General features: G+C 41.3%; 1 protein-coding gene across 3 annotated transcripts; it reads left to right on the top strand.

Moving 5' to 3' along the window:
- The first annotated feature begins 88 nt into the window (after positions 1–88).
- atm (ATM serine/threonine kinase) lies at positions 89–23,116 on the top strand. Of its 3 annotated transcripts, none has more exons than XM_089013110.1 (63): positions 89–202; positions 845–951; positions 1,071–1,189; positions 1,346–1,491; positions 1,624–1,788; positions 1,879–2,044; positions 2,351–2,589; positions 2,846–3,015; positions 3,116–3,285; positions 3,373–3,744; positions 4,043–4,219; positions 4,300–4,401; positions 4,487–4,721; positions 4,800–4,931; positions 5,016–5,141; positions 5,218–5,307; positions 5,426–5,603; positions 5,699–5,892; positions 5,967–6,046; positions 6,159–6,314; positions 6,389–6,464; positions 6,645–6,787; positions 6,903–7,014; positions 7,096–7,263; positions 7,472–7,647; positions 7,723–7,960; positions 8,117–8,232; positions 8,538–8,664; positions 8,817–9,040; positions 9,160–9,334; positions 9,758–9,916; positions 10,061–10,193; positions 10,263–10,358; positions 10,435–10,606; positions 10,688–10,829; positions 11,420–11,596; positions 11,696–11,873; positions 11,946–12,051; positions 12,163–12,321; positions 12,483–12,591; positions 12,719–12,807; positions 12,904–13,006; positions 13,120–13,268; positions 13,441–13,545; positions 13,615–13,734; positions 13,822–14,056; positions 14,541–14,711; positions 14,847–14,966; positions 15,083–15,300; positions 15,705–15,912; positions 16,006–16,131; positions 16,214–16,354; positions 16,498–16,636; positions 16,774–16,856; positions 17,466–17,606; positions 18,253–18,369; positions 18,447–18,596; positions 19,571–19,736; positions 20,292–20,378; positions 20,455–20,569; positions 20,820–20,883; positions 21,014–21,156; positions 22,274–23,116. In XM_089013110.1, exons 2-63 carry the CDS (start codon positions 877–879, stop codon positions 22,452–22,454), a joined length of 9,249 nt encoding a protein of 3,082 aa, XP_088869236.1. In that variant the 5' UTR covers positions 89–202; positions 845–876; the 3' UTR covers positions 22,455–23,116. The 3 variants fall into 3 exon arrangements, with proteins under 3 accessions (XP_088869236.1, XP_088869237.1, XP_088869235.1); XM_089013111.1 differs by having other exon boundaries at positions 4,040–4,219; positions 7,099–7,263; XM_089013109.1 differs by having other exon boundaries at positions 4,040–4,219.
- Positions 23,117–23,355: the final 239 nt, after the last annotated feature.

Here is a 23,355-nt window from a genome sequence, read left to right as displayed (position 1 = left end):
AATAAACGGAAATAGATTTTTCATAACGTCCTGCTAGCCGGAGATGATGTCTCCAGAGGCGGGAATTTCCTGTTACGTTTTTACGCATGTCAAGATGGACAAGCTGTGGTGGTTACAGCAGGCTCACATGTTCCATCTTAACTAACGACTGTATGGTACTCTGTGACTGATGGTTGGACTAGTGTCACCATTGGGACGGAAGGTGAGCTGAACGCAAGGCTTAGCAATTACTTAGTATATTACTCGAGTTAATGTGGTTTTGTGCTCTACGGGCTACTGGGCTCAAGGACAATAACCAAAGTGAAATTATTTATTTTCTATCACAGCTAATCAAACTAGTGCAATAAAATTATGAAGTAAAGCGACAACATCAACATTAACTTTTTTGAATGCTGTGATTCACAGACCGGATGGTTTGCCATGATAACCGTGACAGATTTTCGAATATGCTGCGAAAATTATCAAATTTACTTAATTTGTTAGAAAATTATTATTTGTCGATTACAAATGTATTGTTCAATTATCTATGCTATCGAAATAATGTATCGTGACAAATAGAGCAAATAAGTGTGCTTCCAGTAGATGGCAGAGGATACAATAAACCCGCCTATGAACCGCCCTTCATTCGTAAACACAAAAAGTCATTGCTTCTTTTGTGAGTTGAGTATCTCCTTTGTTTTCAATTATTAGAGCCACATTTCACACTGAGAAATTAGTAAATGAGTAGTTTGAGTTGCTCTTTTTTCTGCGTGAGATGAAATTGAATAAAGATTGGAAAACACAAGATCCATCTAGTTTTTTTTGGGGTAGACAAATAATAACATGTCAACGCCCTGTGTTGTAGGTGGACTGACAATTTTATTTTCCACTTGAGGCATGATGAGTCTGGTTCTTTCTGATCTCTTGGTGTGCTGCAGAGGACTAGAGAATGACAAGGTTACAGAGCGGAAGGTACTGTAGTCACACTAGCATATTAAAAGGTTCGATTGCAATATGTTCCCCAAAGGTGCATTAATGGTTCAGTTCCACTTGACACTTTTTTTTCTTGTGTTCATGCTTCATGCCATCAGAAAGAAGCGGAACGCTTCAGAAAACTCATACGTTCCCCAGAGATTGTGCAGGAACTTGATCGTACCTCAGGGCCTAAAACCAAAGGCTCCAAACAACTCACATGGGATGCTGTTTTTGGGTACGACAGTAATTTTTGTGCAAATAATTCAGTTTATAATTGCGTATAATTGACAAAAGACTGCACTACCTTTGTCAAAATTAACTTCCAAAACTAGTTGTATTGTGATAATCTGCCAATATTCAACTGCATGTTCTTTAATTTCTGATTTCAAAGATTTCTGCAGCGATACCTCCAACGGGAGACTGAAACCATGAAATCCAGTAAATCCAACGTCACAACCACAACGCTGGCCATCCGGCAGAAGAAAATGTCTGAAATAAGCAGTTTGATCAGATTTTTCGTGTGCTATGCAAACAAACGTAAGGTCTTTTTGCAAGCGGTTGTAGCGGTTGTTTCCTTTTTCTTGTTGCAGAGCTCAGTACCGATATGTTACATTTTGTGATCGTTGTATGGTGGCTATTGTAGTATCGTTTTTTTCTTGTGCTATTCAGGTGGGCCTCGATTAAAGTGCAGTGAGCTGCTTAAGCACGTGATTGACATTCTTGGAAATTCATACAGCTGTTCAGTCTTTGGAAAAGACTACAGCAACCTGCTCCTAAGGGAAATCCTGTCTGTTCGCAAGTACTGGTGTGACATCACTCCACAGCAGTGGCATAGTCAGTAGGAAAAAAAGAGAATTCAGCATGCTTTATTGAGTTATTCTTAATTGATTAATTGATCAATTTTATGTTTGATATTTGCTGAAGGTCTTTTGGATGTGTACAGCCGCTTGTTTATCTCCTCATCCAAATCCATTAACCGTGTGCTTCTAAGTCGGGTCATCAACACGGTGGTGCGGGGCTGCTGCATGCAGACTGATGGATTCAGTAAAACCCTGTTTAGCTTCTTTGCCAAGGCATTGCTCAATGCAAGGTGAGTAACTTTTCAACCTTTTGAATCTACAATATAGGTATTATCTTATCCTCCTCTCACAATGTTTACTCGACCTCAAATTGTTCATCAGATGAGCAGCCCATTCGAATAAATGCTGCCCATTAAGTAGACACACACCTCATCTCCTTCCATTTAGAAATTAAGAAAATAACACAGGGTACCTGGAATTAACGTTATATGACCGACTCCACCTTAGAGTTGGGGTGAACTCCATGACTGAGAGGCCTTCGGTCAACTATGAGGAAATATGGTTCAGTAACTCCTTTTTTCTCCTGTTATCATCAGGCATGAGAAACATTTGGCTGTTTTGGAGCATGTCATCTCTGCACTGAATACCTTCTTGAAAGCTGTGGCAATGAATTGTCGGATGAGGGTGTGTCAACTTGGGGAGGAACTGCTCCCATCAATACTGTACGTGTGGGCCAACATGAGGCCCAGTGCTTCTCTCAAAGAGGAAATTGTGGAGTTCTTCAACTTGCAGCTCAGTATCCATCATCCCAAAGGAGCAAAAACCCAGGACACAGGTTATTGGATTTAGGACATTGGGAAGATTTATGCATTTCACATGAAATTGCTGGACAGTTTCCAGGGTTTAGAACACTTTTATGTTGCATTTGAAATTGGTTGCATATTATGTTTCCAGAATTGTAGGAAGAAACTATTCAACCCAAAATACATCTCTCCCTTACCATGTGCAATACGATCTTTTTTGTGTCTTTATTCTGGGTGTGGATATAATCCAGGAATTGTTAAATGTATAACATTTATTCTACTTCATAGGTGCTCATGCTGAGGACTGGGCCAAGTGGCGAGATTTACTGTACAACCTCTATGAAGCATTAGTGAAAGAAATCAGTCATATTGGGAGCAGGGGGAAGTATCTCACTGGCATGAGACATATCGCCGTCAAATATAACATAATCGGGCTCACAGCTGATATTTGTCACCAGGTAACAAGGATGACATCTGCATTTGAATGAAGTAAATGAAGCTTTACGTGTAGCCAAATCATGCAGAGTTTATTCTTTTTATGCTTTCTGCGTTTTGTAGCTTTTCAGTACTGACGGAGACACTCAGATCTTTGAGGCAACGCAGACCTCATCCCTGATCGCGACCTTCCTCTGTGGAACACCAAGCAAGCGACGACGAATTGACCTCAGTTGGGAGGTTCTTTTGGACCGCCTGCAAACTCATTGTAGTGACTTTGATATCATTCCATGGTACAGACAGGACAGGGCAGCACATATTTTACAACATAACAGATTTATAAAGACAGGAAAACAAAAGCTGTAATTTTTCACTCACAGGCTGCAGATCACAGAATCACTTCTATTGAAGTACCCATCAATGCTACCCAGCCAAGCCATAGTCCCGCTGTTATCAATGTTGCACCAGCTCTTAGCCGAACACCGGAGAGGAGAAAGGGGGCTGTACGTGCTACGCTGTTTACGTGGGGTTGCCCGATGTCAAGCCTGTTTTCCAGAAAGGATCAGAGTTTATAAGCCAGACCTGGTCAAACTTTGGAGTCGGATATGGCCTCTGACACTGCGCCGTGTGAGCTCACCCCAGTTAGAAGCTCTCAGCCTTGACCTACTGGTCTCTATTGTCCACGGTGAACTGCTCAATGTGGATCGAGAGTTCTGGAAGCTCTTCTCTGGATCAGCATGTAAACCATCCCAGTGAGTCACTGATTATTTTCATCCTGAAACATTAACCATCTGTACATTTTCGATACTGTTATCCTGACTTAGATTGAGAGGCAGCCTCAACTCCTCCCTGTTTGACCACTTTACAGCCACTGCTTTAACATAAGATGAAACACAAAACATGACCCATCATAAATAAGTTTGAAGAGAGAAACTGTCATTCAGGTGTCATACTGTATAGGTTGGAATTTCATCCTGCTAGCTTCATGCTCACGCTAAATAACATTTTGTATGTTGCAACCATTTTAACCCGTGTTTCTCTCTCGAGGAGCGCTGTGATTGCTCTGGCCCAAGCTCTTCTGAAGTGTCCGGTCCCTAAGGATAATCTGGGAGTCCCAGATGCATCGGGTTCACTAAATTTGAAGGAAACCCTCATTGGGTGGTTGTTGATGACAGATCAAAGCGACGAGATGGAGGATAACTCCAGGCCTTATCCCATCATTTGCAGGTTGGTGCTTTGATTTTAATATTATTTATTTTTTACTTTCTTAGTCCTCTTAAGTGTTTATTCAATTTTTGTTTTTACAGCGACTTTCCGCACAATCTAATAGCCAACGTCCTGGTCTCCTTGACCTTGAAAGACACACGCGCTGGTCTAAATTTTCTTCTCGGTTCTGAGGGAGTTGAAGGGTGAGAAGAATCGTTCTCTCACATGACCAAACATGTTCGCTAATTCCGTTTTCCTTGAATCATTCCATTTCTGTCTTTCTTTTAGGGCTTTTGCACAAGAGTCCACATCACTCTGTGTTAATGAAGATTTGGACAAGATTGAAAATCTGTACTTGCAATTTAGCTTTAACACACAGTTGGAAAAAAGCAGAGATTCTGACAAGAAGTTTGAGGTGATGTCAACTAATGGGCAGTTCACGGCCATATCCGGTCTCAAGAAGAAGTTGGAGGATTCTCTTCTTTGTGTTGCTGACCACCTTCTTAACTGCTACTTTCCTCACGTGAGTTTTGAAACTGTGCTTGGTCATGTTTGTGTGCAGTCATGGTGATCAAACTTAACACTGATTGACCTTCCATAGGGTCAGTCCACAACCCCGGAGTGTCTGCTGCGTTGTTTTAACCTGCTGACAGGGGTGCAAGCCGGTTACGTCTCCACAGGTTGTCTCACGGAGGATGAGGCAGAGCGCTCTCAGCTATTCACGAAAGCTAAGGTGATCTTTTAAAGATTTTCAGGTTTAAGTGGTCATTAATTGCTTGAGGTTTATGTCCTGAGTTAAATTATGTCTCGTTTCAAGACCTTGGCTCAGGAGTTAAGTGGATTTGTGTCAAGCGTGAAAGTGAAGATGAATGAAGAATTAACCATAACCACGGTGAGGTCTATCATTAGACTATGCACCATTTCTGCCACAACAAAAAACAAAGTGAGTTGTATTTATTTTTTTATGTTGACCATCTTAGTATTCATTCACTAATTGGAACTTTATCCTCTTTGAATAGGAAAATATTTGCACATTCTCCTCTCGTCTATTCATCATGACTCTCCCGGCGAGTTTTGTCACAGACCTGGCAGAGATTTATAAAATGATGGTAAAAGTCAGCCTTATTTTTATGTAAAATGCTACGCATAGCTTTGGTTGTAAAACAGGCATTATATTAAACTCCTCATGACCATGCCTAGTGTATGTGCCCGCCCTCTTATCTTCAGCTTAGCAGCGTTTCTCCGAGAACTTCGGTTGTGGATGAAGAGGAACCTATGGATAATGACTGGGAAATGACCAGAAACCAGCATGGAGATGACCATCCTCGATTTGATGATGAGGAATGCCACAGTGGGACTCAGAGACCAAGGGGAGGAGAGAGCAATGAAATGTCAAGTGGACCAGGTAAAATGGATTCTCCACAGTTATATTCAGTTCCCTCAATTCATCGTCGAAAAAAATTGGTTTAATTCCAAAATTTAACGGTGCCCTTTCTGTAGGTGCAAAAAGCCTCTTAGCAGATGAGCATTTGCTCCACCAGGATTTTGCTCTCCTAGAAATCTTGGAGTTCTTGTGTAAATGCGGTTCAGTTCAGCCTGTCCATGGCCAACTTTATAAACCTCAGGAAGTTCGACGCAGACTCTTGCTGCTGGTGGAGCAGATTGACCCTAGCAAACCTCTGCATGTCAACATGGTAGGTATCATAAAGCTGTGCACATTCAACTTTGAGCACAAGCACTCGAAGAAAAAAAACTCTTCTCTTTATAGTATCTTGTCCTGTTAAGGAAGCTTCCTACTGAGGACTCACTCGCTCCCGAGGAGTTTGACTCTCTGCTTCGTCCTCTGGCGTAGGAAAATATTTTTGACTCTACTTACTCTGTTCTTGTACTTTATGTTACGAAAAAAAATATGCCATGATTAAGCCTGGATTTTAAATAATGCACTTTGCTCTCTTCACAGGGACCTGTGTTCTCTGTATCGTCAGGATCAGGAGATCTGTGTTGCACTTCTTGTGGCTTTATTGCCCTCCATCAGGAGCTTGGGCCAAACACACAACATAGAAATGGAGATGAAGCATGTGCAAGGCTCCCTGCTACAAGTGCTGTCAGGGTTCTGGTCTGTAGCATTGTGAATATTTGATTAATAGGTGGTCTGAAACATACATGATTAATACTGGTGTTCTATTTTAGTTACCTGAGTCAAACGGGGAAATGCACAGCCGCTGTCCGAGTAGCTTTAGTGCGATGTCTGGTTGCGTTACTAGAGGTAAGCCTTTCGAATATATGGTAGTTTTGCCAAAGTTTATGATCCTTAAAAACTCAGTGATATCGATGATATAGATACCGCAAGATTATTTATTCCGTTTAGCTGTAAGGGACATCTATTGCTACCACTGTGGTTCCCAAATATATTAAAATTAAAATGATGCCATTTACACCCTGCCAGGCTGACCCGTTCTGCAAGTGGGCCATATTGAGTATCAGGGAGACGGAAAGAGTGGAAGATCGTCCCGTGTCTGTCATCTTGCCATCTCTCCTTGCGGATCCCCATCACCAAGTCCGTATGCTTGTGGCAGTGTCATTGGAAAGGTACGTTAAAGCAGTAGAGCTATTTAACTACATCCATTCACTTTGCAGTGACAAATAATTACATTGCAACCTTGAGATGCAGTTTTTGTTTTTTATTGGGATGCTTTGTGTCTAGGTTATTTCTGGACATGAGACCCAAGCACAGAGAAGAGAGAAAGATGTTGTCGGATCAACAAGCAGCTTTTGAGAGCATTTACTTGAAAGCTCAAGAGGGCATGACACCTCTGGTATGATGACTTCATAGATACTATCAACCCTTTTTGTTTTGTGTGTGTTTTACCGGTATTTGTTTACAAACTCGTACTCAGAAGAGCAGCTCAACTGATGATCAGGATGAGATTGTCAACCGAGAGGCTACCTTGCTGAAAAGTTTGTCAGTTGTGCTGTGTTGTAGTCCAGTCTGCGAGAAGGAAACCCTGTTTGCCCTCTTCCAGTCTTACAAGGAAAATAATATTGAGGAGCACTTGGTTAAGAAGGTAAAATACAAAAAATGTTTTGTCTATTATTTCAAACTGCCGCTGTTATGGACAGATAAATCTTGATGGGGGTAACACGTTTAGAGATCTTGTTTTTTTTAATCTTGTTTGCTGGTGACGGTATACTTTAAGAGTTGGCCACTTGGTTACATTACATAGAAAAACGTGCAAAAGGCTTTCTGATTCAACATTTTTGCTTTTTTCACAGATGTTGTGGAGTGTATCAAGAACACTCGGCTACAACAAGATGAAAACATTTGTCAGCTCTCACCTGTACTACTTGGTTGCCGAATGGCTCTCGCAGAGACAGTCTGATGACAGCTACTCGCTTGAATCTTTCCCATTTACTCTACTTGATTATGACACGCTCAAGGATTTCTATAGGTTAGAAAATAAAAACTTGAATATGACTCACAACATTCAATACCATTTTCTTAGCATCTTTTTGCCTGCTTGCAGCTCCTCATATCAGGTGCTCATACCGCACCTTGTCTTCCTGGATGACTTTGAGCAAGTGAAGTCCATTGGTCGGTATCTTGAGAGGGACTGGAGAGAGCTTCTAGCTGACTGTTTCCCAAAGATCATGGTCAACATCCTACCATACTTTGCGCTGTCTGGCCAGGAGACCGCACAACAGAGGGAGAAGGCCCACCGTGTGTATGACCTGCTCAAAGATGCTAACTGTTTGGGCAAACAGGTAATGGCGAATTTGAAGCCTTAGGACAAAGTTCAATCTAAATCTGACTTCCATTCAGCATCAACTGTTTTCTCATGCTGGAAGAGAAAGATATGAAGAGTAAACATCATATGTACGATATATACTACATTTGATATTTCCTTTCACTTGCCATAGCAAATTGACAGCCTGATCCATAGTAACCTTCCAGACCTCGTGGTCGAACTGCTAATGACTCTCTATGAAAGAGGTTCCACTGAAGAGGACAGAGGAGACTTGAATCGGTTTGTGGGGTAAGGGTGTCATTTTTTTCTCTCCACTTTTATTTTCAATACCGAAAATGGGTATAATCCATTTTCAATTATGAAAATTGGTATCGAAAATGGATTGGCCTTTTTTGGGAAGGTACTGTTTTTGGGCTTTAAACATTTTTTATTATATGCAGGTTCCACTATATTTAGTTATTGAGTCATTTTTTGTATTTAGTTTTTTTTTATTTTCTCGCTCGGAATTAAGTAGTGAGTTGCATTCTGCACCATTATTGTTTTCTTTTCAACAAAACAACTGACTAAAAAGTCCAATGTAAATCCCATCTTAGGGTATTGGACCCTGTCCCAAACCCACCGTACTTCAACTCTCAGGTCATCAAAGCTACACTGGACTACCTGAGCAAATGCCACAGCTCAAACCACAGGTCCTTGGTGGCCATTCTGTCAAAAACACCAGTAAGATGTCAAAGTCAGCTTTATTGTCAAATATGCTAATATGCATGAGATACAGCACAGATGTTCTCACCTGATGATAACATAGTTATTCTTGTTTATCATATTTATGATCTTCCTTGAGACGCTGTTCCTTTTGTCCTGATCTTCCTCAGATATCTATTCAAAGGATTCTGCTGGCGATATGTGAAAAGGCAGCTGTGACAACTAATAGTTATGAACGTCATCGCATCTTCCTGATGTATCACCTCTTTGTCAACCTGCTCCTCAAGGAGGTGAAAGACGGTCTTGGAGGAGCCTGGGCCTTTGTCCTCAGGGACATCATATACACACTCATCCACCATATCAACAGCTGGCTGGTTCATGCAGACACCCACAGGTCAATTGTTAGTGTTATGCATGATGCACCTCAAATAATACTCTTCCACTGTCTATCCTATCTAGAGCCTGAAAAGATGGATTGGTTTTGGTTATAAGACTTTCTTTTTGTATTCACAGACCAATTCAGTGTGATGAGTTATCCAAGCGTAGCTTGTCCCTGTGCTGTGACCTCTTGACCGCTGTGTGTCAGGCTGCCGTGCAGTTCTGTGATGATGCTCTAGACTGCCACCTAAAGGTCATTGTTGGTACTCTGACTGCACAAGTCACCCGCCAGCCAGCCATCTCAAATCAGGTAATATTTTCATGTGAAAAGCTCTCACACTTTGAGCTTAGTGCAGACAAAATAATTAAGTTGTTATATATTTGTATAGAGTTATCAAAGCTGCCTTAAAACATTAGAATATTCAAATGTAACCATCAAAAGATATTTAAAGAAACACACTTGCACATTAATGAAATGTGATTGAAATGTAAATTTCTCCACTGCGAGACTAATAAAGGCAAATCCAATCCAATCCAATCCAATCTCTATTGCAATCATTGGCTTATATTAATATACAACATGTAATCATTGACATTTTTAGCAATATATTAATTTTTGCCACTTACAATATTTAGATACCGATGTTGAGGACTTTGAGAGAGAGAATTCTTATCCCTCATATTCTTTTGAAGCAACATCACCTTTATTTGCGTCTATTCTGTGGCCCTCTAGGTGCTCAGGCTATTGAATTTTCTTGTCATAAAAAATCAACACAAACTGAAGGCAGCCATTTGCAAGTTGGAACCGTTTCCTGACCTCCCTGAATTCCAGGAGCTGCGTTCTGTCCAGAACGATCTCAAATACAATTCTGGGACCTTCACATTAAGACAGGTAACAATTTTATTGCATTGTCTATGTTTTTACAGCAACAATGTGATTGTTTTGTATTTGTGTGCTGGAGGGGCTGGGCATAACTTGGAGTAAATCTGTCTCCGTAATACTCTCTATAATTGCCACAGTCTCTTTTGTATACAGGAGATATCACACTTCCTGTCTATGACAGCCTCTGACTCATTACCACTGACCAGACTTGAGGGAATTAGGCAACTTTCCCAAAAAATACATGACAACAAGGAAGACATAAAAGAGTTGCTGAAAGAGTGCCATGGTAGGACAGCAAATGCATTTAATGTTTATTTGATCTGACCATATACACTTCTGTGTCTGCCCACTTTAGCTGAGCCAACAAACAGCATCCTGGTTAAAATGGTTCTTAATCTGCTACAGCTCTGTAAAATGGCAACTAACCACCCTAGTGGAGCTGACATTTTAGGTATGCTCCTAATTTAAGTGTCTGGCAACAGAAAACCACGGTGCTTTTCACTTTCAAACTGCAATATGTCCTCCAGAGGCAGCAGGAAGTAGTCTCGGAGAACTGGGACCTGTAAATCTCTCTACCATCGTCTTGCTCCACGGCAGAGACCCTCTTTATGAAAAGGCTATGACTATCTTCCCTTCCACCGACTTGCAGTGTGTTTACATCATCCTTAACTGTGTGAATGACTCCCTCATTCACCCTTGGTAAGGGATGTCTTTAATCTCTGTAACTGTGTTGAAGGTTTGTAAATGTTTTATGATGGCTCTATTCTGATTTGCTGGCAGTGTTGCTGTGAGGCAGGCAGCAGTTCAATCTGTGAATGGCATCCTTGCCACCCAGTCTGGAATCAACTTTTGGGAGCAGCACAAACAAAGTAGAGACCCCATGTTGGCATACCTAAATCCATTTAGAAAAGCCAACAGGAAGGTGATTTCTTTTCAACTGATAACACAGATGTGATGTAGTTGTATTCAGTTCATCCTGTCTACTTGATATCTAATTTAAAACAGATTATTTTTTTACAGACAGTATATATTAGGTGTTAAATTACCTGGCATGTTTTGGTATATACGTCCAAAAATAATCTGTTTTAAATTACAGATGGGATGTGTTTAATGTTGGACAGTTTTAACCAGGTGGCCCAAAGACACTGTATCAAAGAACTGTTTGAATCATGAACATTCTGTTACCTGTCATTTTTAGATTCCTCTTGTTTGTGACAAAACTCACAAAGGTCAAATTAATATGTCATTTACACATGACTCACATATGCCTACAAATCGGTTCTTTAGTTCTTTATGGTGACCTCAATATTTTTGTATACAGCCCTGAAAAGTACCATATTTTCCGATGTATCAGGCACATCCAAAAGCCTTCATTTTCTTCAGAAGATGACCCTTTCCCTTGTGTGTGTATATTTGTGTTTGTATATATACATACGCACATTTTGGTTTTTTTTAAACTCTCAACAGTATTACATTGAGGTATCTGTTAGCACTGATTGTTGTCATTGTCAGGTGACTACAATGACTTCTGAGGAAAGTTTGCAAGGCAGGGTGAACCTGGACCACCAAGACTTGTGGATCCCACAGATGGGCAACCACACAGTTTGGCTGAAATCTCTGTGCGCTGCACTGCTGGCTAGTGGCGGAGTCAAGTGTGAACCTCTCTTACTGTCCCGACCTCTTTGTCTGGTCAGTAGATTGTGAAGCAAACTTCAACAACTTCTCATACTTTTGACCTTAATTACACCAGAGTGTTGTGTCAATATTGTATTCCTTCTCTGTCAATAGGTAAATCTGGACTGTTGCCAGAGGCTGTTGCCCCTCATCATTCATTCTATCCTCCTGGATGACAACCAGGGCACCTGGAGAGAGTTGCTCTCTACCCATATCCAAGACTTTTTCAGTTTTTGTTCCAGAAGCGCTCGGGCTGCGAGCCACTCCACCACATCACTAAACCTAGACTCTGGTATCAAGACTTTAAAGCAGATGAGAGTGAGTTTTGTTTTTTATTGTCATTAGCATAAATTATTCCTTGCAGAGACTGACACCGCCAGTCAAGGTTTGTGCGACAAGGCATCTCTGCGTACCATGCTGGCCGTTATTGACTATCTGAGACACCAGCAGAGAACCCTGACATCGGATAGGTTTGCATTCATTTATGACTGACTGGCAATGCCCACCTCTGATTATTTATATACAAAGCTTTAAAGCTACGCCAGTCTGCTTATTCCATGACAAGCATATCCATTTTTTAGCAAGCCTTCTGGCACAGTGTGTGGTTCCAACTTCTGGCTGGACCTGAACTACTTGGAGGTGGCCAAATCTGCTCAGTCATGCTCTGCTCACTTCACTGCTTTGCTCTACACTGAGATATATGTGGATAAGATTAAATCTAATTTGGAGGAGAGTCGCAGGTATGTATATACATTTGAACAATGCCGTTAGATTCACACTCTGAAAATTGTGGATGAATTCATTTCTTATCAATCACATTTCAGAATATTATGACAGAGTTGCTGCATTCCAAATTACCATATTTTTTTATTGTTTTCGTGTTTGTGCATCTCGACTGAAGAACGAAAGGCAAAGCAACACGCAAGATCAACTTTGAAGAAAACAGCCAAAATGTCACTATTTCCTTCCTGACTGAAAAAAGTATGGAGGACTCCAATATCAGCTTCCAGGTAAACCAAGTGTCAAAAATGACACTTTTCAAGGAACATTATTTAGATTTTCTCTACGCCATATGAGCTTTGCTTCTCAAATCATTCATCACATTAGAAAGACTAAATTCTACTTACATAATGATAGGAACTGCTGATTGATGTCTACCGGAGCATCGGCGAGCCGGACAGTCTTTATGGCTGTGGAGGAGAAACAATGACCAGTCCCCTAACAAGGTGATAATTAACCTTGTGATCCAACCTCCATTTTCACTGTAGCATGTTCTCTGCAACTGATCAGACTCATCAAAGTCTGTCAAACCAATTATACAGGATTCGAACATACGAACATGAAGCTATGTGGGGAAAGGCTCTGACTTCATACGATCTTCACTCGACCCTGCCAGATGTCACTCGACAAGTGGGAATTGTGGAGGCAAGTTAAAAATACTAGTTCATTTCAGACATAGTCTCATACATCTGAATGTACACAATGAATTCAAATAAGGATATATACACATATTTCTCACTTAAATATCACACTTACAGGGCCTGCAGAACTTTGGTCTGAGTAGCATCCTCACCACCTACATGAGGGGTCTGGAGAGTGAAGGTGTGGAGTGGGGAAATGAACTGAGGGAACTTCGTTTTCAGGCTGCTTGGAGAAACACTCAGTGGGACTGTGAGCTTTCTGAGCGGTGCGTAAAAGGACAATGGCCTTGAATTAAATAAATATGAAATAGATAACAAAACCAATTCCAATAAAGTTGAGATGTTTGGGTAAACATCAATCAAAACAGAATACAATGATTTGGCAACGGTATTCTTGTAACAATATTCAGTAACTTAGTATTTTTCCATGAATGTCAGGAGTGATAAAAACAAGCCGGGCTTCCATGAGTCTGTGTTCTGCGCCTTGCAAGCATTGAGGGACAAGGAGTTCTCCATGTTTGACGATACTGTCAAATGGGCGAGGTGAATGGCCTTCTCTTTTTTGTCCATTATTATATCAAATGGTAAAAGAAGATAGCTTTTTCCCCTCAGGGGTAGAGAAGTAGAGGAGCTGTGTAAAGGCAGCCTGGAGGCAGTGTCCTCACTGTACCCAGCCCTTCGGAACCTGCAGAGCCTCAGAGAGCTCGAGAGCATCAAACCTCTGTTTGCAAGGTAATTCCAGAATATCAGAGTATTGGTGTTAAAACTTTTCAAAATGCAATTTTAATCTCTCCCCTACCCCATGCCATTGTTTATCAGATCATTTACAGAGTTGGCTCTTAAAAATGTGCATAACCAGCGGAAGCAGCACTCCCAGCTGCTCGCAAACAGTGACTTTGCTTTAGTGGAACCCATCATGGCCATTCGTTCAGTGTCCTACAACACCCTGATGTCCAGGACGGTGGACCCCGACACTACTCAGTATCTCAGCTCAGTGCTTACTGACCACTTACTGGAACTGTGCCAGATGGCTCGTAAAGCAGGGAACACACAGGTCGTATCTGCAGAAACTTTAACATTGTCATTGTTCCACTGCGCAAATAATGACCGTAGGCGAGCGCTCACTTTTAGGAATCGTATGAGTGGATATCTCAATGTGCAATGTCTTATTTGCACTGTGGAGTGTGACGCCATTTTAAGTAAACTTTCCATGAATATACACTGAGGCAACGCAACTAATAAGACAGCTGAAACACTCCATGAACATATTGATACCTTGAATTAGTGGTGTGAGTGTGTGATACTTACGGCTTGAGTGAACACTGGCGCGTCTGACTGCTGCTGCTCACCTGCAGAAAATCTTTCTGAAGAGTTTTGAAAGGCGCTTATAATTAAAATGCCTTAATATGAAAATATACCACTCTAAAATATATTATTCAAACTGCTTGGTTCAAATTGTGCATGTCTGTGAAGTGAACCTGCTTTTGCAATGAATTACGACTAGTCGACTGAAACTCTCCTATGTACTGTATGTCCAGTTGGGGGAGCAAGCAGTGTTTCAGATGAAGCAGCATGGAATTGACGCCCCCCGATCATCATCACCAGTATCACTGTGGCAACTGGAAGAAGCTCAAGTGTTTTGGGTGAAGGGAGAACAAATTCTTGCTCTCGGCCTTCTGAAACAGATGATCCAGAAGCTTGAGGAAAATGTAAGGCAACTGATAATGCTTCTTCACACCCTCACAAGTGGATTGCTGTCATAAGAGAAACTGCCGGTCTTGATCACAATAAAAGCCCGACCATTGTTTTATTTTCAATGTTGTCTTTTTGTATCTGATCAACAGGTTGACTTCAATCCTGCTCTGGCACCGATTTACACAGAGTGCCTAAGGCTATGTGGTAATTGGCTTGCTGAAACGTGCCAGGAAAGTCCTGGAGTCATTTTGGAGAAGTACTTGGAGAGGGTGAGAGCTTAGACCCTCTTCACACATGATGCAAAAGAAACCATAATACCTGTAAAACATTCTTCATAACCTTTTACCAGAACACACAAATGTCTGTTTTTGTAATATTTTCTTAGGCTGTTGAGGTAATTGAAGTTGAATCCGGAGTGGAGGATGCTCGGCTTCAGAATGAGCGAATTGAGGCCTTTCTGTCCCTGGCTCGTTTTTCAGATGCTCAGTACCAGAGCATTGATAAATACATGACTTCATCTGAGTTTGAGAATAAGCAGGCCTTGCTGGAGAAGGCTAAAGAAGAGGTGGATCTCATGAAAGAGCGTAATGTAATAAAAAACAGGTTTGTACAACTTTCTTTATGCTTATCATTTTTAATTTTCTCCTCTACACTGATAGGGACTTTGACCTGTTTCTGATAGAGTTGCTTGTGGTGTGTACGTGTGCATGTACATGTATGTGCGTTTAAACTCATCTTACAATATTACACTGGGAAAAAAAGACTTATAGATGATATAAAAGTACCCCATATATGTGCGTGTTCATGCACATGCTGAGGAAGACCTTACTCCATGAACGACACAGGCTAAATTTAACTCCTCCTCGATTTGTGAGGCTTTTGTGCCAGATTTATTATTTCAATTTATGTATTTCGACCAATCACTTTACTACTCTGATATCTCGTCAAGGCTTTGGTGCCAAATTTTGAAATAGCCAAAATCATGCTTGTATTTTCTCTGTATCCAGGTATAGAGTAAAGGTTGAGCGAGAGTTGGAGCTGGACGAGAAGGCCCTCTCCAACCTGCAGGTCGATAGACAGCGTTTCCTTTGTAAGGCAATTGAAAACTACATCCAGTGTCTGGAGCAAGGTGAAGAGCACGACACGTGGGTGTTCCGCTTGGCGTCACTCTGGCTGGAAAATGCTGACATGACTGTAGTCAATGACATGATGAAGGTTTGTCAGTCACATCCGAATTGGTTTGTAATTTTTGGCTCATGGGCCCTGTTAATTTAACCTGTACTCCTCATCATTTTTTAACGTTGGTAGAAAGGAGTGAAGAAGATCCCCTCCTACAAGTTTCTACCTCTGATGTATCAGCTTGCTGCGCGTATGGGAACCAAGATGGCGTCCGGCGTGAGAGAGGACGTGGGCTTCCATGACGTCCTTAGTGAAGTGAGAACTTTTCTGCAACAGTTGATCCATACAGTTGTACGGATAGTATGACTGCTATTCCACTTCTTTCATCTCCACACAGTTGATCTTCCGCTCTTGTCTTGAGCACCCTCATCATACTTTGTTCATCATCTTTGCCCTGGTCAATGCCAACAAGGACCAACAGTTTTGTACAAGTCGGCTGACGAAGAGTGCTCCACGGCAGTCTTCGCCATTTGACATGGTAGAATCCCAATGAAAGAAGGACACCTCTTTGGGCACATTGGATTACTTTTTTACAGTGTGGTGTCTTTTCATATTCAATACGTTTGCAACTATCAAAACAAATAAATAATGTGCCATGTACAAGTATATTTTCCCTTGCAGGAACGTTCCAATGTGGCGCAGAAGATCATCAATGCCGTTAGGAAAAAGAGAGGCGAGATGATCCGGGGTATTGAGCGACTATGTGACGCTTACATCACACTTGCTTATCTGGATGCTAGCAGGCACAAGGTAGAAAAGAGTGAGTAAAATATTTCTACACACACACATACTCGCACGTACGAATAATCACGAATAATGCAGGCGGACAGACTGCCCTTCATGGACATCGTAGATTTGTCATGTCTGGTCACTCAATTCAGTTCTGTTCCATTACAGAGGCAATTCCTATTCCTGCGGATCAGCCAATACATCAAATCATGGACCTGGATGAAGTTGCAATTCCCACTGTGGAGCTCAAGGTGTTTTTTTTTCAAAGGAATTAATGGAAATGGAAATATTTTTTTTAACTGAACACTTAATAATTCAAGTTCCATGATTCTACTACAGATTCTACTCACGAACATTCGAATTACGAACAACGGTACATACAAACATGCTTGCGGTTATGCCAAAAATGTAGATAATATTAGATGAACCTTTAATTGTCTCACGCTAGAGAAATTTACATTTCACAGCAGTAAAAACAATACAGGAGCTGCTGTAAAGGCAGCCCCTCTCGCAGCGCCATCTTGAAGTTAAAAGAACAAAAAAAGAAAATCTTTTCTCAGTTTTCAAACAGTCTTCATACATGTACATGCATATATAGAGCATATATTTTATTAAATGTTTATTTTTTAGTACAAACCAGTACAGTTTGCTCATATAAGCCTTAAACATACATTCCATACAAAATAAAGCACTGAAGTAATTTACGAACAAATTCACCATACGAATGACTGTTCCGAATGCATCTCGTTTGTAAATTGGGGAGCGTCTGTATTTGCCATATGTGATCTGAGAACCAATTGAAAACATAACACCAAATGTGTTTAATTCTGTTGAAAGAGTTTAACCCTCTATTTGAATAGGTTGATCCTTCAGGTCGCTATGATGATGTGGTGACCGTCCATTCCTTCCTGCCTCATTATCACCTGGCTGGAGGAGTCAACCTGCCCAAGATCATAGACTGTGTGGGTTCTGATGGCAAGAGCAGAAGGCAACTGGTCAAGGTGGGTAGATGTTTATTTGCAAGGTGTGTGTGTGCGTGTGTGTGTGCATGAGTGCGTGTGTGTGCGTGTGCGTGCGTGTGTGTGTGTGTGTGTGTGTGTGTGTGTGTGTGTGTGTGTGTGTGGTCAAGCGCATGTAAAAATCTGTCTTTCATGTTCTGGTAACGTTGGGTGCTGGTCAGGAATACAGTATGTACAAGTGTTTTACCCACTTTTCTTTGAAATGTTTATTCTGGTTAATTCCATGTCTTCTGTTTGATTGATGACTTTCTTTTGTTTTGCGTTCTGTTAATAATTGTTGGTGTTTCTGTGTGCAGGCAAACACAAAGTTTGCAGATCAAAAATAGTTTTTCACACCTATGTCATCAAGGGTGTGTGTGTGTGTGTGTGTGTGTGTGTGTGTGTGTGTGTGTGTGTTTACGTGTGTCTGTGTGTGTGTGTGTGTGTGTGTGAGACAAGTCAAAACCAATCGTTTACGATTTGACACTGTCTTAATGGAATAATGATTTGCGGCAGTGAATCTTTCAATTCTAAGTTTTCATTCTTGTGCCAGTTTTAGTGTTTTTGTGTAATTTCTAATGATGGAAACACATTAGAAATGGATCATTGGAGTGGTGTCAATCGTGTCAGCCTTTCTCCGTGTGAACAGGGTAAAGACGACTTGCGACAAGATGCGGTCATGCAGCAGGTGTTTGCCATGTGTTCCATGTTGCTGCAACGGAACACTGACACTCGCAAGAGGAAGCTCAACATCAGAAGATATAAGGTCCCGGTAGCACATCTGACTTGATCACTAATTGACCACTCGAGTCACTGAAGTGATGATTTTATGCTTGTTTGAAGGTGGTGCCGTTCTCTCAGTGCAGCGGGGTCTTGGAATGGTGCTCCGGTACGATTCCTCTTGGGGAGTACCTTGCGGAGGCCGTCAAAGGGGCTCATAAACGATATAGACCGCAAGACGCATCCAGTCTTGCCTGCCGCAAGAACATGATGGTACTTCCCCGGGCAGTGTTTCTCAACTTTTGTTGGGTCATGACACATATTTTTCAAGACTTTCATCACACTGCAGTCCAGATACTGACACTCAAAGGACAACCGACACCATTTTTTTGTTTCCTAACTGACATCAGAAAAACGTTTTATAGCATCTAAAATATCCAAAACACGCAGGCTGATATTTGTTAGTCAAATGCAAAACACCAATAAAAATGACTTAAAGTGTCCCAAAACTACTTCAAAATGACGTCGGAAAGTTTGTTTCAGAAGGTCCCGCCCCCTTGTTCGTGACGTCACGCCCGGACGTCTTGCCTTGCTTGACAATCAATGACTTCAGATTCGGAGAAGATGCTTACTTGTTACTCATCCAGTTATGAATATGATTCAAATAGTTCTGAAGAGGAAAGCATAAATGTTTGCAAGTGATTAAAGGAGTCCTTCCGTCTCATTTTGAGGCAAGATGCACAAGTCCGTTGGAAATGGGCTGATTTGTTTGCTGGGAATTTGTGTCAATTAGTATCAAATAGTAGTCTTGGTGCAACACACAACGATTCACCATCGCGTTATTTATGTTTTTTCCTTCTAATTTCACCATCAACACGGATCAACACGAAGTTTTCAGACCAAACAAAGTACCCAAAATGCATTGTGTGTCGCTTTCTCGGTCAGGGGCGTTCCAGACGTGACGTCACGTCAGGCATCCTCATCAACTAGAAAACAAGACCTCCTGAATATTCAGCGTAGGTCTTAAAACGTAAAATATAGCTATATGCCGTGGAATCTTTGTAACATACGCTCAGTTGAAGTCATTCGAAGTGCTTTTAAAATTATGGACACCACTTGTCAGGAGGCGTCGGTTGTCCTTTAAAGTCATAATGCTGCAGTCCTCTCAAACAGTTTTACTCGGTGTGAAAATCGCCGTGTGTAGTTGAATTCAATTTGTCTTTTCACAATCACCTATGTCATTTTAGGAGGCTCAGAAATATGGCTTTGACGAGAAGCTCCAAGCCTACATCGAGGTGTGCAAAAACTTCAAGCCTGTGTTCAGATATTTTTGCATGGAACGCTTCGTGGACCCCGCTGTGTGGATGGAAAAGCGGCTGGCCTACACCCGCAGCGTGGCCACTTCCTCTATCGGTACTTTCATATAAAGAGACCTTGAACTCATTCACTGCCAGACATGCAAAAAATGTGTCCACTCCAGTGCCAGGGGTTTTGTCATTTTCACTCAAATTCCACATTCAATGCAGCTTAAGAAACCTTAGACTCTCTTCTTTCATCAGAAAAAAAGAGTTAACTCCGAAGTCATATGGGTCTGGAGTAATATGAGGTGCAAGTAGGGGCGGCTGTACAAAAGGCAAATGCTGCCCCTCGTAGAAGGGAAAAAAACTTGGCCAGAGGTCTAACGAGCGCTTTATCGGTACCCCTACAAGAAAAACCAAAACCCAAACAAATTTTGGAATGGCGGTCAACGTCATATTTTTAATTCCCAAATAAATTCGGGGATGTCAGTGAATGAGTTAATTGTCATACATCATATCTAAAAAGCCGTCTGAATGCACAAATCGGCGACAACAGCCTATGATAAATAACCCATGTGGACGTAAGATCTCCATTTTTATCATGGCAGTGTTAAGGCTGAGATGTTTTGAAATGCAGACTGAATGAAGTGACTGTTTTTGTGACCAACAGTTGGCTATATCGTTGGCCTCGGTGACCGGCACATTCAGAACATCTTGATTGATGAGCAGACTGCCGAACTGGTGCACATTGATTTAGGTAACCGCGTTTGAGTGACTCAATTGCGACCACAACTGTACTTTTGGCCATGGTCCGTCTTTATCGTTTTGTGCAGGTGTGGCTTTCGAGCAAGGCAAGATTCTGCCAACCCCCGAGACCGTCCCCTTCAGACTCTCCAGGGATATTGTTGATGGAATGGGCATCACTGGAGTGGAGGGAGTTTTCAGGAGGTCAGGAGCATCTTCATCATATCGGCAAGCTTTGAATGAATGAGTGAATAAATAAAGCAACATTTCTCCAGAGAACAAGAATCCTCCAAGAAAGCAGCAGCGTTGTATGTGACAACAATAAATGACTGAACCACTTCACAGCGCACTTTTAAAACCACCACAGCTGCATTCAGAGAGCTGTACAAAATAGAAGCTCAAAAATCGTATTTCGTTAAATAAGGCATTGAAATGAAATTCCATTTCTATTCAGATGTTGTGAGAAGACCATGGGGGTAATGAGAACCTATCAAGAAGCTTTACTGACCATTGTGGAGGTACCATAAAAACGTCCCACACAGCTTGTTGATTTTTGCCTTGAAGATAAATGTGCCCAGTGTCTCTTTTTGTGAAACCCAAGTTATGTAAAAGCCACGGTTGCGTGTCCCTAAGCCATTTGTCTCATAGGTGCTGCTTTACGACCCCTTATTTGACTGGACCATGAACCCCCTGAAAGCCTTCAACCTGCAGCACGACGAGCAGCAGGAGCTCAATGTTACGCTCAGTTCAACCATGGGAGGGGATGACTTGGACAACCACAATAAACACAGGTGCTGAATAGTATCATTTACCTCAGGTGTCCCGAAGGCACACCTGTGCAGTAAATGTGCATCACTGGAAAATGTTTATCACTCTCCTTTTCTTTAATCGTAATAATAGTCCATTTTCAGTATACAGTGATACCTCATCTTACAAACGCTTTAGCTCCTGAACCATTCGCCTTACGAACATTAAATTCGCGAGAATATAATCTTGGCTTACAAACTAGTTTTCGGTGGACGAACCAAACCACACAGCGGTGGCTGGCGAACTAGTTTTCCTCACCCCCTTTGAGTGCAGACGTGGTTTGCTATCGAGTGGGGTACTTTTGCTATTATGGGACCGAAAAAAAAAACGCACCACCGGCCCAGTGTTAAGCAGAAGAGGACACAAAAGAAAATTACGGTCGAGCAGGAGATTATCGAAAAACACGAACGAGGTGTGCGTTTGTGTGACCTAGCGTCCCAGTACCAGTACGCTAAATCGACCATTGCTACGTGTGGCTAAGGGTATTTCTGTGTTTTCTAAGTAACGGTCTCAGGCAATAGAAGAGGTTGAAAAACCTCTATTGATCTGGTTGTATTAAGTTCATCCTGTCTACTTGATATCTAATTTAAAACAGATTTTTTTTCTGACAGACAGTATATTTTAGGTGTTCAATTACCTGACATATTTCGGCGTATACTTCTGCCTTTGGCAGTGTCTATTGATTTGGATTAACGAAAAGCAGCTAGCAGGCGACATTGTGAGTGAGGGTATTATCGCCGAGAAAGCACAGCAACTTCAACTACATCAACTAATAACGACTTTATTATACTCTCCAGTTTATTTCTTTAATTACAATCCAATAGCACATTTATTATATATAAAATAAGGTATATTTTATGTAGTTTTTTGGGGACCTGGGAATGGATTATTCTCGTTTTTAATGGTTTCTCATGGGAAATAAATGTTTGGCAGACGAACTTTTCGCCCAAGACACACTTTCTGGGAACCAATTAAGTTTGTAAGCCCAGGTATCACAGTATGTATCTTCGCTATGTCTTAATATGCTCAGAAAACAGATTATTGCCTGCCATTGTCACCTTTTAATCTGTTCTTTTTCACTTGCTGTGCTTCACGGCACAGTGACAGCCAGAGCTTCAACAAGGTGGCAGAGCGAGTGCTGCTGCGACTTCAAGAGAAGTTGAAGGGTGTGGAGGGGGGCACAGTGCTCTCTGTGGGTGGCCAGGTCAATCTGCTCATCCAACAGGCCATGGACCCCAAAAACCTCAGCAGGCTCTTCCCGGGCTGGCAGGCCTGGGTGTAGATGTCACACCAGAAAGGGAGGTCATATTATCTGCATGTTCATTTTTATATTAAAAATGAAAACTATAGTAGAAAGCTGTTCTCGTTCCATCTGTACACAAAAAAATATTTGATATTTGGAGTGTTTGCACTGTACACTCAAACATTGCCCAGTGTGTTTGGACAAGTGAACAAAGCTTGTTGTGCTTGTTGTGGGTTGAGATGGAAAACTTGAGAGGATGTCAGAAAGAAAACGAGGTGTGTTCGCATTGCCTCAACATCACTCATTTGATCACTCTGATGACACAGCACAGTGTGTGTTTTTTTTTAAGAAGCAGTCGCTCGTCAAAGATATTCCTAATATCATCCTTGCATTGGATGGTTATGGTTTGTTTTAAACAGAGTGGCATTTTGGACATTTAATCTTGATAGACAATTATTCCTGAAGACTGACACATCAAGGAAAGTAGAAATGAGCACAAATCCGGTAAGTTTTGCAAAGGTGTTTAAACTGTGACTTGCATGTTCTTATATTAAGGAAAGACTCTTTAAGACACTAGTACTCATAAACGTGTAAGCTACTGTATCTTTTTGTGTTCTTTTTGGTCAGATAGCTTCTTCTTACAAATTGTGAATCAATTCTGTGGGTCAAATAAAACATTTAGTTTTCAAACTTTTGTGTTCAAGGGTCACTTTTTATCTTTAAAACAATCTTTTGGGCCATGTCAGTCACAGATGAGGTTACATTTTTCTAACGTTGATATGCTTTGTTTCATGAAGTGATTACATAAAAACAAATTTTGTCCATGAATTTGATCTTAATTAATGACCAAATTTCTAACATTTGAAATGTATGGCAAACTATTGTTTTATATTTACAGTATATCAATTGACATTATTTTGCAATTCATTAATTTAAATAA

Source organism: Hippocampus bargibanti, linkage group LG14, assembly GCF_051943395.1.
Source record: "Hippocampus bargibanti isolate YZ-2025 linkage group LG14, ASM5194339v1, whole genome shotgun sequence".
Lineage (NCBI taxonomy): Eukaryota > Metazoa > Chordata > Actinopteri > Syngnathiformes > Syngnathidae > Hippocampus > Hippocampus bargibanti.
This window is presented reverse-complemented; position numbering and strand designations above follow the sequence as displayed.

Excerpts from the sequence above, each read along its gene's own strand:
- atm (XM_089013109.1), top strand. The coding sequence starts at position 877 with ATGATGAGTCTGGTTCTTTCTGATCTCTTGGTGTGCTGCAGAGGACTA. Across the intron at positions 5,142-5,217 it reads CTGCCACAACAAAAAACAAA|GAAAATATTTGCACATTCTC; the intron begins GTGAGTTGTATT and ends CTCTTTGAATAG. Across the intron at positions 11,874-11,945 it reads ATCACTAAACCTAGACTCTG|AGACTGACACCGCCAGTCAA; the intron begins GTATCAAGACTT and ends TATTCCTTGCAG.